The following is a 14342-nucleotide window of genomic DNA, read 5'->3' as shown; positions in this document are numbered from 1 at the left end:
CTGTTACGTATACTGCGATGGCTCAGTGGCTATGACGTTTTGCTGCTGCGCAGTGAATCGCGGGTTCAACAGCGATAGCCGCATTCCGATGCAGGCCGAACGCAAGCGCTAACGTATACCGTTGGCAAACGTCGGCTGGTCGAAATTGCAGTCCGAAACTCTCTACTGTAGGAACGGCGTCTCACGCATAGCCTTTGTGTTTCCTTGGCACGTTGAACCCTGCTACGTTGTCCAACTTGCCCAGTTAGCCAAACAGCACGCTCACACGAACTTGGTCATTCACCCAACCTTTGATTAACGTTCGGTGTTATGGGTGATAGAGCTCCTGTATCACTTTGAGCATTTCTTCGCATGGAGAACTGCCTGTTTCGGCCAAAGAGCTTTGGCTCCAAAAGAACTTGTTCTTGGGCAAGTTGGTCCTTAGGTCTGCTGAACATATTGTTCCTGGCGCAAAGTAGAAGAACACGAAGCAGGAGAACAGGAAATGGGAGAGATGCAGAGACTTCTCCTTTTTCGTGTTCCTATAAGCTTCACGTTCTGTTTTGGGCAAGGAACAATATGTTTAGTAAGGATTGGTTCCGTCGAGGCTGCCGTAACCTACTGCTCAGGGTACTGCATTCTTCGACGAAAGTTGTTCGACTCCAGCTCACCAATGGCAGTGAAAAGAAAAGTACACGCGATACCAGTACAACCCCCCCCCCTGCGGCACCGAAACTTGGCAACAAACAAACTTGGAGCTAGGAGATGTTACTGTAATGTCCAAACACAGTTACATATCAAGGAAAATTGGAACAAGTTGTTGGCATTTATTTATGACCGTCGAGAGTACATTAGTAGTAAAAAAGAGGAGCAAAATACTGTTTTTCAGTAACAACTTAATTACTGTACCTATTAATGAATTAGCAATTTGTTTGTTAAAATGTGCACAAGTGAGACTTCACTTCAGCATATAAAACGCAACTATGGGCTTTGCATTCAATTTTTCGCGCTTCAATCAGAATTTTGAGGCATCAAACTCGGCGCACAGAGTAGCCTGATGGCAGAGTAGCCTGGAAGGCTACTCTGCCATCAGGGTGTTGAGATCATCGGTGTATTATAGCGGGATGAAAGCGCTGTGTATGGTACCATGTTAAAAAGAATATACTGCTATAGATTTTCGCAAAGTCATTACTGAATACTAAATGTTTATATGTAATCGTTAGAAAAGCGAGAGACAATGTAATCAGCGAAGGAATAAAAAGTGACATACGTGCCATAGGAAATGTGAAGCCCGCGCTAGGATGACGTTGTAGTGACGGTGAAGAACCGGACAGTCCCGAAACTGCCACTCCCGAATTGAACTCTTTATTGGACAATACAGGTCTTGCGCCGAGTTACAACCTTGTAACAGTTGTTAGCCGGTGAAAAACGGTCCACACGCACAAAAAAAAAAAAAAGTAAACAATGTACGCGCGTGTCAGTATGCACTATTGGACGGACATGGTGAGTAACCGATGCCGTATAGACTCATGTAAGGGCCGCACCCGTGCAAAGGCCGCACCCCAACTTGGCAGTCCAAAATATTGAAGAAAAAAGAAAGTTCAATCGGAGAAGCAGTCGATTTCGCTGCCCGGAGACCTCAGATGCAATGGTACATGCAGAGGTGTGCCACAGCAAATGCGGCCCTCGCACGAGTCTATACGGTACTATATATATATATATATATATATATATATATATATATATATATATATATATATATATATATATATATATATATATATATATATGTGGATAGTACGCGTTTAGATGCGCTCGGCGTTTTATATTAGTGCACAGGGACAGGTAACGGCCGAGCGGAGCGAGCGCGAGCACCAACAACAAAACGTCGTCGTCTTCTTCGGCTTCTGCTGGCGCCCTCATTTTCACTACAATCACTCCCCGGCGAAAAAGGAGCCCTCCTGGTTACCTGTGGAACAGGGAGCACTGGTGGGTCGTTGCGCGGCTTCGGTCGGTCAACATGAACAGTTTCGAGACCACGACGCCGTTGGTCCACGGATGGCTGAATAGGCCCAATGAAGTAGTTTACCGGGGACGTCTGTTGTAGAACCCGGTAAGGGCCGTCATACTTTGAGCTGAGCTTGGTAGAAAGGTCGGGAGTATAAGGAGGGAACGCGCAGCCGTACCAGCGTTCCAGGTGAATACGACGGAAAGGACACGCTTGCGTCGCGACCATGTTTCTGGGTGGCCTGGTCTTGCGCGGTAAGTGAGCGTGCGAGCTGACGACATTCTTCGGCATAAGTGGCGGCTTTGGATAGAGTCGCAGGTTCGGAAGCGTCGGGGCGATGCGAAAGAATCGTGTCCATATACAAACGACGAACGAAGGTTCGCGACCATAAAGAAGAAAGAAGAGACAGAATCGCGTGGTAGACTGAGTGGCGCTGTTGTAAACATACGTAACAAAGGGAAGGATGCGGTCCCAGTTAGTCTGGTCAGCGGAAACGTACATGGCGAGCATGTCGCCGAGAGTACGATTAAAGCGTTCAGTCATATCATCGGTTTGCGGATGACAGGCGCTTGTAGTGGCGTGCATTCGCGAAGGAGGGCTTTTACAGCTTCGAAGAGGAATGAACGACCACGGTCACTCAGTAGCTCGCGAGGCGCACCGTGTCGAAGAAAGAGGTTGCGAAGTATGAACAAGCCGACCTCCCGTGCTATGGCAGCCGGGAGCGGTGAAGTTTCGGCGTAGCGCATGAGGTGGTCCACGGCAACGATGACCCAGCGGTTGCCATCTGGGGTGTACGGTAGAGGGCTGTACAAATCAATGCCGATGCGGTCGAAAGGCCGCGAAGGACAAGGTAATGGTTTGAGCGGCCCTGTTATCTTGTGAGGTGGGCTCTTGCGGCGTTGGCACTTGGAGCACGAGTGGACGTACTGCCGAACGAAGCGGCACATTCCTCGCCAGAAGTATTGACCTGGTTCCATTTTTCATCCTGGAACTACGTACCCAGACTCTACCCCGGCCTCAGCAATGTGCTACCGCACCGCCGGTGTTCGCCTGCTCTGGAGTACTGCGACGGCGAGATCCTGTCATTTTCAACAGCACGACGAGCACGATGTCGAGGACTGGCTCACATCGTATGAGCGGGTCAGCGCTCACAATAAGTGGGATGACGGCGACAAACTCAGCAACGTCAACTTCTACCTGGCGGGTGTGGCTCACCTGTGGTTCCACAACCACGACGCTGGTGCTGCCAGCTTGTTATCCTTTAAAACAAGCTTCGCGGAAGTCTTCGGCCGACCCGCTCTTCGCGATCTCCGCGCAGAACAGCGCTTACGCGGTCGCGCCCAGCAATCCGGCGAGAACTTCACGTCATTGAGCTTATTGTCGACCTCTGCCGTCGCATCAATCCTGCCGTGTCCGAAGCTGATAAAATCACACACATCAAGAAGGGGACCGAGGACGACGCCTTTCATATGCTCATTGCCAAAAATCCCCAAACTGTCACGGGCGTAGTTCAGTACTCCCAGAGCTACGACGCGTTGCGGAAACAGCTCATTTCTACACGCCTCCCGAGCTCTGACACGGCCAACACCTTCGCATTAACTGTAGGCGCTGTTTCTAGTGACACCAGAACGTTAACGCAACAAATAAAGCTGTTTGTCCGAGCAAAAGTGGCCTGACAATTGTTTCTTGTTCCCTGCGTCCTGGACTCCGCGCAAGCGCTTGCTCCGACGCTGAGCAAATTTCTGAGGCGATACCACCCTCCTATATACCAGCATCAGTCTGTGTCCGCTGCTCTGACCTATGCTGCAGTCGCACGCAGGCAGTCCGCACCAATGCCACTCGGCACGGATCCTGGTCGACCAGCAAATGCCTCCTATGTATACGCTGCGCGCGCGCCTGTCCGCCCGAAACCGCCGCCTTCTTGCCGTCCCGCACCGCCGTCTCCTAATCCTTGGCGCACCCTGGACAACAGGCCTATCTGATACTTCTGTTGTCTATATACCTGGCCATGTCGCATGTTTCTGTCGTCGCCGTGACTTCCGTACTGGCGCGGGCGCATAAAAATCAAGGCTACTTACGACCTGAGCGACCGCACCCGATCTCCTCCCACTCAACGATGGACACCTGCTCACCGACTCGACGTGACTACGGCACACGTCGGTCGCCCTCACCACGTCGCCGTTCAGTTTTCCCTATGCTTCGTCGCCCCCAATGCAACCCGTTCAAGCGGAAAACTAGCCATCGCAGTTCCGGAGGCAAGAACTGCGCTCGTGTCGACAACTTCAAGGCCTCGATTCGACCTGCGAACGAAATCACTGTGAATATCGAAGGGGTTTCTACGCAAGCACTCGTCGTTACTGGAGCCGTTGTGTCTGTTCTTAGTGGAGAACTGTGCCGCAAGTTATAAAAGATAACGATTCCGCTGTCCGACGTCTCCTTGCGTACCGCCACCGCGCACCACATTCAACCTTCAGCGGCATGCACTGCTCGCCTTGTCGTTCAAGACATCTTGTTCACCCTCCTTAGAGGCCTTCCTTCCGTCCATTGATCCCGAACTCCCGCCTGCCCAGCGCACGAAGCAAGTGGCCCAGCGTAACCAACTCTTGGAGCTCTTCGACCGCTTTCGGATGTCGTTCGATCATAAGCAATCTTCCTTGGGCCGCACATCCGCCATCGTTCACCACATCGACATCGGCACCCAGCACCTTCACCAATTGATAGTACGCGTGTAGATACGCTCGGCGTTTTATATTAGTGCACACGGACAGGCAACGGCCGAGCGACGCTGTCTTCGTCTTCTGCTGGCGTCCGCATTTGTCACTAATATATATATATATATATATATATATATATATATATATATATATATATAATGTTTTTTCAAGCACTAGTAATATGGAGGTGGTCAGCGACGCGTAGCAAATAGTACGGATGGCCACTTGCTACGCGACGGATTCGTTAACTGCTGCTGCATTTCGCGTAAAAAAGCGGCAACCTAGCAAGCCTGCCGAGGTGTATTTTATTTTTGCGCAATGACCTCGACGGAGGCCCGGCCCCGCCGGCGCCCCAGGAACGGAGCGCAGGAGACGACTTCGGCGTAACGAGCCGTCGGAAGACAATGGGACGGGCCCTGTGTCAAATAGCTGCCTTTGACGCAACGAGACGGTGTGCGAGCGTAACGCGATGCCTCGTGTTTGGCACAGAGCTGCGCTCTCGATCTGCCACGGACGCAGCTGGGGGGCATTCGAGTACAGGGGGCAGGGTGGCGGGGAGGGGCGGGGCGGTCGATTGCGTTCCCATTCCGTTTCGTGAGATCAGTTAGTGGCGTGATTCCGTGGCCTTCAATACCACGGAGTCCGATGCCTACGAAGATATGCGAAATACTGCAGGAAGGCTCTACCGCGCTATTTAGGTTGCCCTACACAAGATGGCGGACCTCGCCTTAATGGCTCCTAGAGCGCGAGGTCGGCCATCTTTTGTGGGGCATCGTCGGTGAGTACCGCGATGATGTAGTAAAGAAGAACGGGTATCAAGGATAAGCGGCACCAGCTTAGCACCAGGTGGACATAAGCAAGATACGTTGAGAGTATTGGCAGAGGAAAAACACAAACACACACACACACACACACACACACACACACACACACACACACACACACACACACACACACACACACACACACACACACACACACACACACACACACACACACACACACACACACACACACTCACACACACTCACACACACTCACACACACACACACACACACACACACACACACACACACAGGTAAGACGTGTGGGAGCGAAAGTCACAGACATTGGTAATGTATGAAATAATTGAGACTGGACAGAAAGCTCGATTAATGTATAGAAGTAGGATAAAGAAGGCTAAAGTGTCTTAGACACGCTAGCCGACGTTTGAATAGATGGAGCTGTTTATGGCTGTCGGGAACTTCGACAAAGATAGGTCCACTTACCGAAACGTCGGCCCGACTGTCTGAGGCACCGTTTATCTTACTTTTTTGTTCCACCGCGTGTCTCCATCTGTCGGCCCCCATCTCGACTGTAGATTACAGTATATAGCGAAACGTAATTAGCTCGCAGGCTAGGCGACATTTGTCGGCACCCTGAGTGAAAGAGATCACCGGTAGAAATAATTACGGGTAGCGGGTTGTGCCATTCCGTAAGTTGCAATACGCACGCCGTCAGGCTCAAGCTTTCCAGTAAGTGAGAGCCTCGCCGACAGCGGCGTATGTGTAGTACCTGTGACGAGCAGGGCGGCGGTCATCCGGTGCTGTCCCTGCGCGTTGGCGGCGACGCAGGTGTAGTTGGCCACGTCCTCGGGCCGGACGTTCTCGAACGCCAGCACGGACACGCCGTCCGACGGCCGGCTGACGGCCACGCGCGGCCCTCCCGCGAGCGGGGCGCCGTCTCGCAGCCACGCGAACGTGTGGGGACCCGCGCTGCCCCGTCTCACGGCGCACGTCAGCGCCGCCGAATCGCCTGGCGAGAGGTCCGGCGAGAAGCCGAAGGCCCGTATCCGGGGCGGAGCTGGAAAGCGGTCCCCGTGGCGAACGTGTGTGCGTGTGTAAGCAGCGCCGCAGCTCGAGAATCGCGAAATGGTGACGATAATTTTTTACTATAATAACCCCTTCGGTGACGGATTACGCAATTCTGCACCCAACTTCTCAATATCCGTTAAGTTGAGTGGTAGAGAGAGGGGAAAAAAATAAAAAAGAACACATCGGTTCCTGGAATAAGAAATCCTCACACCTATAGTGTGAACCGGGTCCTGACTCGGATTACCGTTTCAGGAAATAAAAGTTCGTTTCTCTCTCTCTCTCTCTCGACAGCGAGTTTCACGTGAAGCAAGGCTCCTGCCTGAATACGCAAATGTGTCTCAGTTTCACTTCGGTATGCTGCGTAATGCTGCGTATGATCACTTTAATTCCCGAAGGCACGGCATTGTTTTGGCGGGATTTGGCCCGGAAGTGACGCGTGTTTCGCTAGCAGTTACGAAATATATATATATATATATATATATTTTTTTATTTCCTGTAATACGTGCAGCCAATAATTGACTTTTGCATGTGCTTCAAGCCAGTGATTCTATACTTCTTGTGAAGAAACAAAACAAAACAATGAACACTAAAACAACAACAAAAGAGAAACGCACCATGACCGCACAATAAAACGACGTTTATTCGCTGTTTACGAGTACTCACTGGAAAATTCACGGAGCACTGTCCTCTTACCACGACTGTCTTGCAATTTTGTATGCGTTGCTTTGGAATGAAATTATGTAACTCTCAAATGTGGATAAACTGGTTCAAGTCATTTAGCGTGCTAAATTGTATATTCTTCGGAAACAAAACTAGGGATGGTGCATGTGTTTGTCTTCATGTCTCAAATGTATTCATTTCGCCATCACACCATATGTAAATGAAGCCCGCGCATACACGCAATATTGCCGCGCGACTGGCCACTCGAGGCACTTTGCGTGTATTCGCGGGCTTCTTTCACGCTCGGAAAAAACACTTCTGTGTAGTACGTATCGAGCAACAGAAAGCTGTGTCGGGAGTTTTTCATGTTGCTCTACAGTTTTATCATTGACACTTCTCATTTAGTTATAATATTTGACAAGCTGATTTATTAAGCCTATGTAATTAGGCGGAATACAAAAATTATCCGAGTATCTGCAAGCGACGGCCAACGACATTACTTTAGTTCTGTCCAGCTACGTGACATTTGCATATTTCTGATGTTTGGCTAATGTTACGTGGGACACCCTGTATAAACAAGAAGAGGCCACATCGTTTTGATGTGTTGCGCATATTCCGTTGATTTAAGTTTTTACGAGGCCCGCACCAACGGAGCAAATACAGCTTACTGCAGCTCACGTGTCAGTGTTTTTAGATTTTGTTAGTTGTCGCCAGGATACTTTTCAGCTCTCACTGGTATAACTGTTTATTCTTTCGCCACGCAGAAGTCTTCTATTTCATCGTAACCATTCTGTAGTTGTGTCTACATATGTCTCTATTTTTCTTTTTTTCGTAGCTAATAAAGCCATCTATTATATACGGCCGACCACATAAGTTTTCGTTCCACGGAATTAGCGATAAAGTTAAATTTCTGTGCTACTTTAACGAGCCTGAAATTTACCTAAGTGATGTGCTAGGCATGTCGATTCGAAGGGGGACACGCATTGGCTGAAGAGAATTTGTTTTTGCTTTTTTTCCTGCTTGGGGTACACCAGTACCTGCCTGAGTAAACAGCTCACTAGACCCACAAAACTTCGTATGCAAGGGTAAAGCCACAATCGTGAGGGAAAATTGCACGCGGGGAGAAAAAAACCTTACCTTGGCATTGTGACGGCGTCACTGCGAGAGAGGTGACCACGAACGCCGACAACAATTTTCTCAAGCAGCACATCGCCATCCTACAAAGGGCAGTGCGTCCAACAACGTCAAATAAGCGCAACTCGGTTAACACCCCACTCTGCCGGGCTTCCGCGCTCACATGCGGTTTCTGTTGGCAAGCGAGCTAAAATGCGACGCCGGCCAAGTCGAATCGCAGGGGGCGCCCAGCGTAGAACGAAGTTCGCGCCACTGCTCGGACACCTAGCGCCACCTAGGCCTGACTGGAAGCAACTGCTTTGCGTCCTCGGCCACGCGGCGCGGGCGTCTAGAAAACGGGAAGACGTCGCGTCGCTAGAGCAAAATACTGCTGCTCTATCTGCGTTGACCTCGAGGTCCGCAGAACGTCATCAATCTGCTTTCTTTTTTGTATATAGGTATGTGTTAGCCGAAAAGAACTTCCACCGCTAAGAATACACCATTTATTTCGCCCCTTTAGCCCCGCGAATCATTGAGCTGTGACCGCGAACGTCGCTGGCACGGACTGCGTTGCTGCACTTTCTCAAGTCAAGTTTCTGCGACGCGCATGCCGTTCCTGCCTTCTACTTCCCACTTACCCTCGGTGCTGGGGCCAAAGAAACTCCCACCACCCCATTCTTTTATTCTTTCGACAGCTTTAGAAAACGTGCCTTTAATTTCAGTTGTTCCTTTTTTTTTCTTTTACAGGTGCCTGCCATGGAGCAATCGTAACCAGCAAAGCGAAGACGTACCACGTGGACGTGGCAGCTCTGCAGAAATCAAAATTAAAGAACATGCTACGCGGTGTCTTTCTTGTGAACACTGCTTTCTGTTTCTTTTTGCTAGCAACGAGGCAATTCAGGAACGGCACATCAGAGACGCGGTGTTCCGCCTCACGTCTACAACGTTTTCGTCAACAGACAGACAGACAGACAGACAGACAGACAGACAGACAGACAGACAGACAGACAGACAGACAGACAGATAGATAGATAGATAGATAGATAGATAGATAGATAGATAGATAGATAGATAGATAGATAGATGGGAAAGGAAGAGAGGTTAACCAGAATTTTGATAATGGTATTTCCCACAATGCCACTTAATGTCGCCGAACTCGCTCTCTGCACTGTCCTGAGACACCGAACGCGCGCGATGTATACCGGTGCAACAGAAAGGTTTAGCTGTGACGCACAGCGCAGACGTACCGCAGACGTGCCGGGATATCCGTTTTAGCATACCATGTGACCATCGGTGAACGCAGACGTGAGATTATGATGATGATTTATTAGCATCCCCTTCGAAAAGGGGCAGTGACAAATGGTCGCTTAGCCTGCCTGAGCTAATGAAGTAATTTACTGGATATTGGTCAGTCTAGCATTTTGTCTATGTCTCCTTAATCTTTTCCCTCTTCAAACCTTTATATCTGCCTTACCTATACCTGTAAGGGATCCGGTCCTATCAATTTTTTCCCCGCCAATAATCTAAACCTATCCTGATTATCGCGACTGCTGACCGGTTGAGCGCTTGGGGCCAAGGCAGTGCGCAAGCGCGTATACCCTTACGTAAGGGTCCGCGCATGCGCAGTGCCGTGGCCCCAAGCGCTAGGGGGCCCCGATGCTTGCGTCCCCCTGATCTAAAGCTCTCAAATATGACGAGATCATTCAGCATGGACGACCTATAGTGAACTCGGCAAGACATTTGGTATGACGGGAACACAACAGGCATATCGTGTACTTGCGTACAATGTGCACCATCTTTCTCGAAAGTAAGTCGGAACATCCCCAGCGCTGTCTTATTTTCCGGCGTTTTAGATTAATGTCAAAAACGGTCTTCCGTGCGCTTGGCCGAACAGTAAGTATAATCACAAACTACGCGGTCCGCCACATATCAACGGCAACCACAGCATGAATATCAACCACAACAACGTCCGCTGTGCAGTGATGGCGTCTATTTCTAACTAACAATATGAAGTTTAGAGTTCATTTTAGTTGAGCACACTAGCGGAAGGTTTCCCAACTAGCCCCAATTTCTCCGGCGTGTGGGTGTCCTGGCGTCATCAATAATGCCACAGGACGTTTTCGGGAAGCCTGGTTTAGTTTCGGCTTCGGTGTAGTTCTATTTTCCCTATTTAAATTGCCTTCTGTCTTTCATGCTTAATTTCCGGAAATAACGCATCTCACGCGGCCATACGAATCTCAGTGAAAGTCTCAACTACTTCTTCCCTAAGATGATATGATAAAAAATATCGCCGGAGTTGTCTTGTTTCCTTTCCCTGCCACACCGCTTTGACAACCTTCTTCTTGAGTCTTCCCGCGAACCGCTTGGCCTTTCAGTAATAGAGAGTGGCCCTTTATAACTGCCTTCAGGCCTTCTGCAGCCGTTCGAGTGCATGCCTTGTTGGAGCACAGAGCCTGCATCGTGGTGCGCCGGAGGCAACTATCGCGAACGAGCTTACTTCAAAAACCACAATATTCTCAAATGTTATGGCGTGACCGTCGGCGGTCTCGGTAGCGACCAGACTTGACTGTCGTAAGTCCCCCAAGTCTGCACTTCTGCACTACGAATTCCTTCCATTTTCATGTGTTTCCTTTTTTTCTGCTGAACAGTAAACTGTTTTAAATGTCAATATCATCTGGCAGTCGCTATATTGCCAGAAAGTGCAATGGCGCTTAAGCGCACCGCAAAGGCACCTTTGTGCCTTTAAGGTATATCCGTAATGAACTTGCTATGCGTCTGCTAAATCGAAAAACGTCGAAAACCACGCGAAATGCATACCGCGTAGGTATACGGCGGAAGCAGCAAAAAGACGTGACACGACGAGACGCACGGTGAACTTGCAGCTGTTCAATGCACTTGCATTGCACTTGCAATGCACGGTATGACGACGACGGTATGACGACGACGGCGTAATAACTAGACCCGGACGCTGGAATAATGCCGATGGCATACGTGGACGACGGCATGACGACAATGGTGCGACGAAGGAAATGATGACAATGGTATGTCACCGATGAAAAGACCTTATACACTGCAGACGAAAACGGAAACAAGCATTGTACTCCCACCTGGGAGTTATTTCCGTTTACGGTGAATCCGTTTACAGTGTGTAAACGGAAATAACTCCCAGGTGGGAGTATAATGGCTGTCCTCTAGCGACTCCCCCCGATTAGGAGTTTATTATGCTCTCTATGATCGGAGTATTTTTATTCCGTGCGAGCGGAATATTTGCGTGCAACCATGGTAGTTTTTCTTGTGTCTTTTTTATTTTTACTTTGCACTGGACGGAGTTTTGTCGAGGTGTAACGGGAGTATAAAAAGTGGTATCGCGTTAGTTCGCGTGAAGATCTTTATATGCAGAGGCTACCTGCTCAAATTTCGAAATATGCACGCAAGGCCGCGTCAAATTCAACGAAACAAGTCAATGAAAGCACATAAATCATGACATACATAAACATTTGAGAAACGCCCAATGCAGGACTTTGAAAGACATCCAACGTACACGCGACGCACAAGAAGCAACGCTGCCAGTATATATAGCCACGATACTGTGTGCCCCGAATCCGCCTAGTGAGCACCTGTGCTATTTTCGGAATTACGACTCGCATGCTCGCTCATACGAGATCTGCCCCTCTGAAATTAGCAGAAGACCTCAATCGACACAACTGTTAATTCAGAATAGTGAGAAAAAACTTTCATGGCGTAATTTTTCAAAGTTAGCATGCCATTCTGTGAGTGCTGAAGCGACTTCGCACACTGTTCGCGGCCAAATAGTAGCGCGTGACAGAAAGCAAGTGCAAGTGCGTAAGCACTTGCACTTGCTTACTGCAGGTCATGACACAGCCGCCTGCGTTTTGGTGCTCTCATGGTCGTTTCGTTAACTTGGTAGGTACCAAAATTGGCATAGCAGGACAAGAGTGTATGATGAACATGAATGATTCGTCATGACATGAATGTCATGATCTGCGTGTTATGTAGGTCATGAAACGGCCGCGTACGTCTCGGCGCTCTCATGGTCGTTTCGTTAACTTGGTATTAAAAATTGGCATAGTTATAACAAGAGTGTAGGACGAACATAAATGATTGGTTATGACATGGATGTCATGATATGCGTGTCATGTAGGTCATGAAACAGCGTGTACGTCTCGGCGCTTTCATGAAAGTGCGTTATAGTAAGCAAGTGCGTGTGTTTCATGGCAAAATTAACTTTGTGCGAAATAGTGGTAGCATAGCCAGAATTTATTACTTGTAAGCATGACCTGCAGCAGCCGCCGTAACACCGAAAAGTGCGTAGTCATACATTTTCTAGACCGCACTACTTGCTCAGCGTCCAAGCAATCTCTCTCGGTTGTGAAAAGGAGCTAAAACGCTGATCTGTCGAGTGAATCCTCAGACTCTGAGCCACCAGGCATGCTTCTAAATCTGTGTATGGGATAGAGCATAATATCGGCAGCAACGACATGACCAAAACCAAAATGCGCTATAACAATTCGATTCACATTGCTAAGTAAGAAGCTTTAATTACAGTACGCATACCTGTGTCCTACCGTTTTTCTTGGGCGAGGATACTCGTACACAGATACATAAAAACAGTTGCTTGCACTCCGTTTTTTCTCACTGGCGACACAGCACCGCAACGAACTTCCAGTGTGATATTCATGTGCGACTAGCACTGACGTTGTCGCTCGAACAGTGGCTGCGGTTGTCATTGCTACGCGGTCCTTTCAAACATTGCACCCAACGTTGTCAGCACGTACTCACAAGGACATAAAAATCGCATTTCACGTACAGAAGAACACAAGCCACGGTCACGCGGCACGAAAACACAGTCAGAAACCTGAGCCGACATCAGGAGTCAACGAGCAGCTCCGAGGTACACCTAAGCCTTTTTCCGCACTTGAAAACGTTCATGTTGCAGTTATCGTTGTCAGCAAAGCGATCGCAGCTAACATACTTGAAACTGAGAGACTGTGAGCTTCAGGCACGCCTATAACACTATCTGGAAAGAAATAGGGGAAACAAATTGACAAAACGCTGTCACGGAACGACATCTCACAGATGTAAACAAACCTTCAGCCATGAGCACTGCCGACTCCGGCGAACGCGGCCGGTCGCTGGTGCGGCGCACAGCCTCATGGGAAGACCCACGTGGCCAACCTGTTTCGGCGCGGGGCGTTTTCTAAAACTCCCGGTGCGGAGTTTTCCCAGGATAACAAGATCTTGAAACGGAGTAAAATCGCGTCATGTCGCCTTAAGGCTAGACCCCATGTGCGCGATTTTGTACGCGACAGCGACGAGCGACGGCTTCGAGCGACGGATCGGGCCGTCGCGTGAACAGATCGCTCGGTCTTGTCGCGCGATCGCTCGGTTCTGCAAATCTATAATTCGTCGCTCGTCGCCCGGAAGTGCTATGAGCGACTAGCCAATAGCGCGAAGCCGGAACTGCATGTACATAACTCAAGTAGTTCCGATTGTCGCACGGAACGAGCAAACGACTGAATTTTTGTACGTGCAAGCATAAGAACCTACTGCAAGGCTTTCAGAAATATTTTATGCTGCTTTTTACAGTAAAACACACCAACTTAATAAAGCACGCTTCACGCTAGTTTCGGCGCCTATATTGCTGCCCTCATACCGGCAACACTGGGGAGACGTCGCTCGAAGTCATCGCTCGCATGGGGTACAACTTGTAGGGGACGAGCGAACGCGACAGCCATCTCCATCGCGTCGCTTGTCGCTGTCGCGTGCAAGATCGCTTGCATGGGGTTTATACTTTAATCCTCCCGCAGGTAGCCAACGCAGGGGAACGAGGGAATGCCGCTGTATTGCTCCCATGCATCGGCGTAAATATTCAAGGACGGGGAGGCTTTAGGGCACATCACCTGTCAAAAATTCCCAGGTAGATTTATTTTCGTTTACAGTGTATAGTGTCACGATGGAACCTTGGTATTAGATGGTTTTAGTTTTGCGTCATA

General features: G+C 49.3%; 2 protein-coding genes across 6 annotated transcripts in view; one reads left to right on the top strand and one right to left on the bottom strand.

The window, feature by feature from the left end:
- The window catches only part of LOC126528332 (cell adhesion molecule Dscam1-like), a 150715-nt gene extending 141748 nt beyond the window's left edge, over window positions 1-8967 (bottom strand). The window contains exons 1-2 of the mRNA XM_072284233.1: window positions 8353-8967; window positions 6257-6544 (exon numbers count right to left, since the gene is read on the bottom strand). Coding sequence (XP_072140334.1) covers window positions 6257-6544; window positions 8353-8431 — 367 coding nt within the window. The 5' untranslated portion in view covers window positions 8432-8967. The remainder of the gene's footprint in view (window positions 1-6256; window positions 6545-8352) is intronic.
- The window catches only part of LOC140213109 (uncharacterized), a 292692-nt gene extending 283505 nt beyond the window's left edge, over window positions 1-9187 (top strand). For all 5 annotated transcript variants that reach the window (XR_011890047.1, XM_072284240.1, XM_072284241.1 and 2 more), the window contains one exon: window positions 9076-9187. The gene's annotated coding sequence lies outside the window, so the exon portion shown is untranslated. The remainder of the gene's footprint in view (window positions 1-9075) is intronic.
- Window positions 9188-14342: the final 5155 nt, after the last annotated feature.

Source organism: Dermacentor andersoni, chromosome 9 (genome assembly GCF_023375885.2).
Source record: "Dermacentor andersoni chromosome 9, qqDerAnde1_hic_scaffold, whole genome shotgun sequence".
NCBI classification, from domain to species: domain Eukaryota; kingdom Metazoa; phylum Arthropoda; class Arachnida; order Ixodida; family Ixodidae; genus Dermacentor; species Dermacentor andersoni.
Note: the sequence above shows the minus strand (reverse complement) of the source record. Positions and strands in the feature narration are given on the sequence as shown.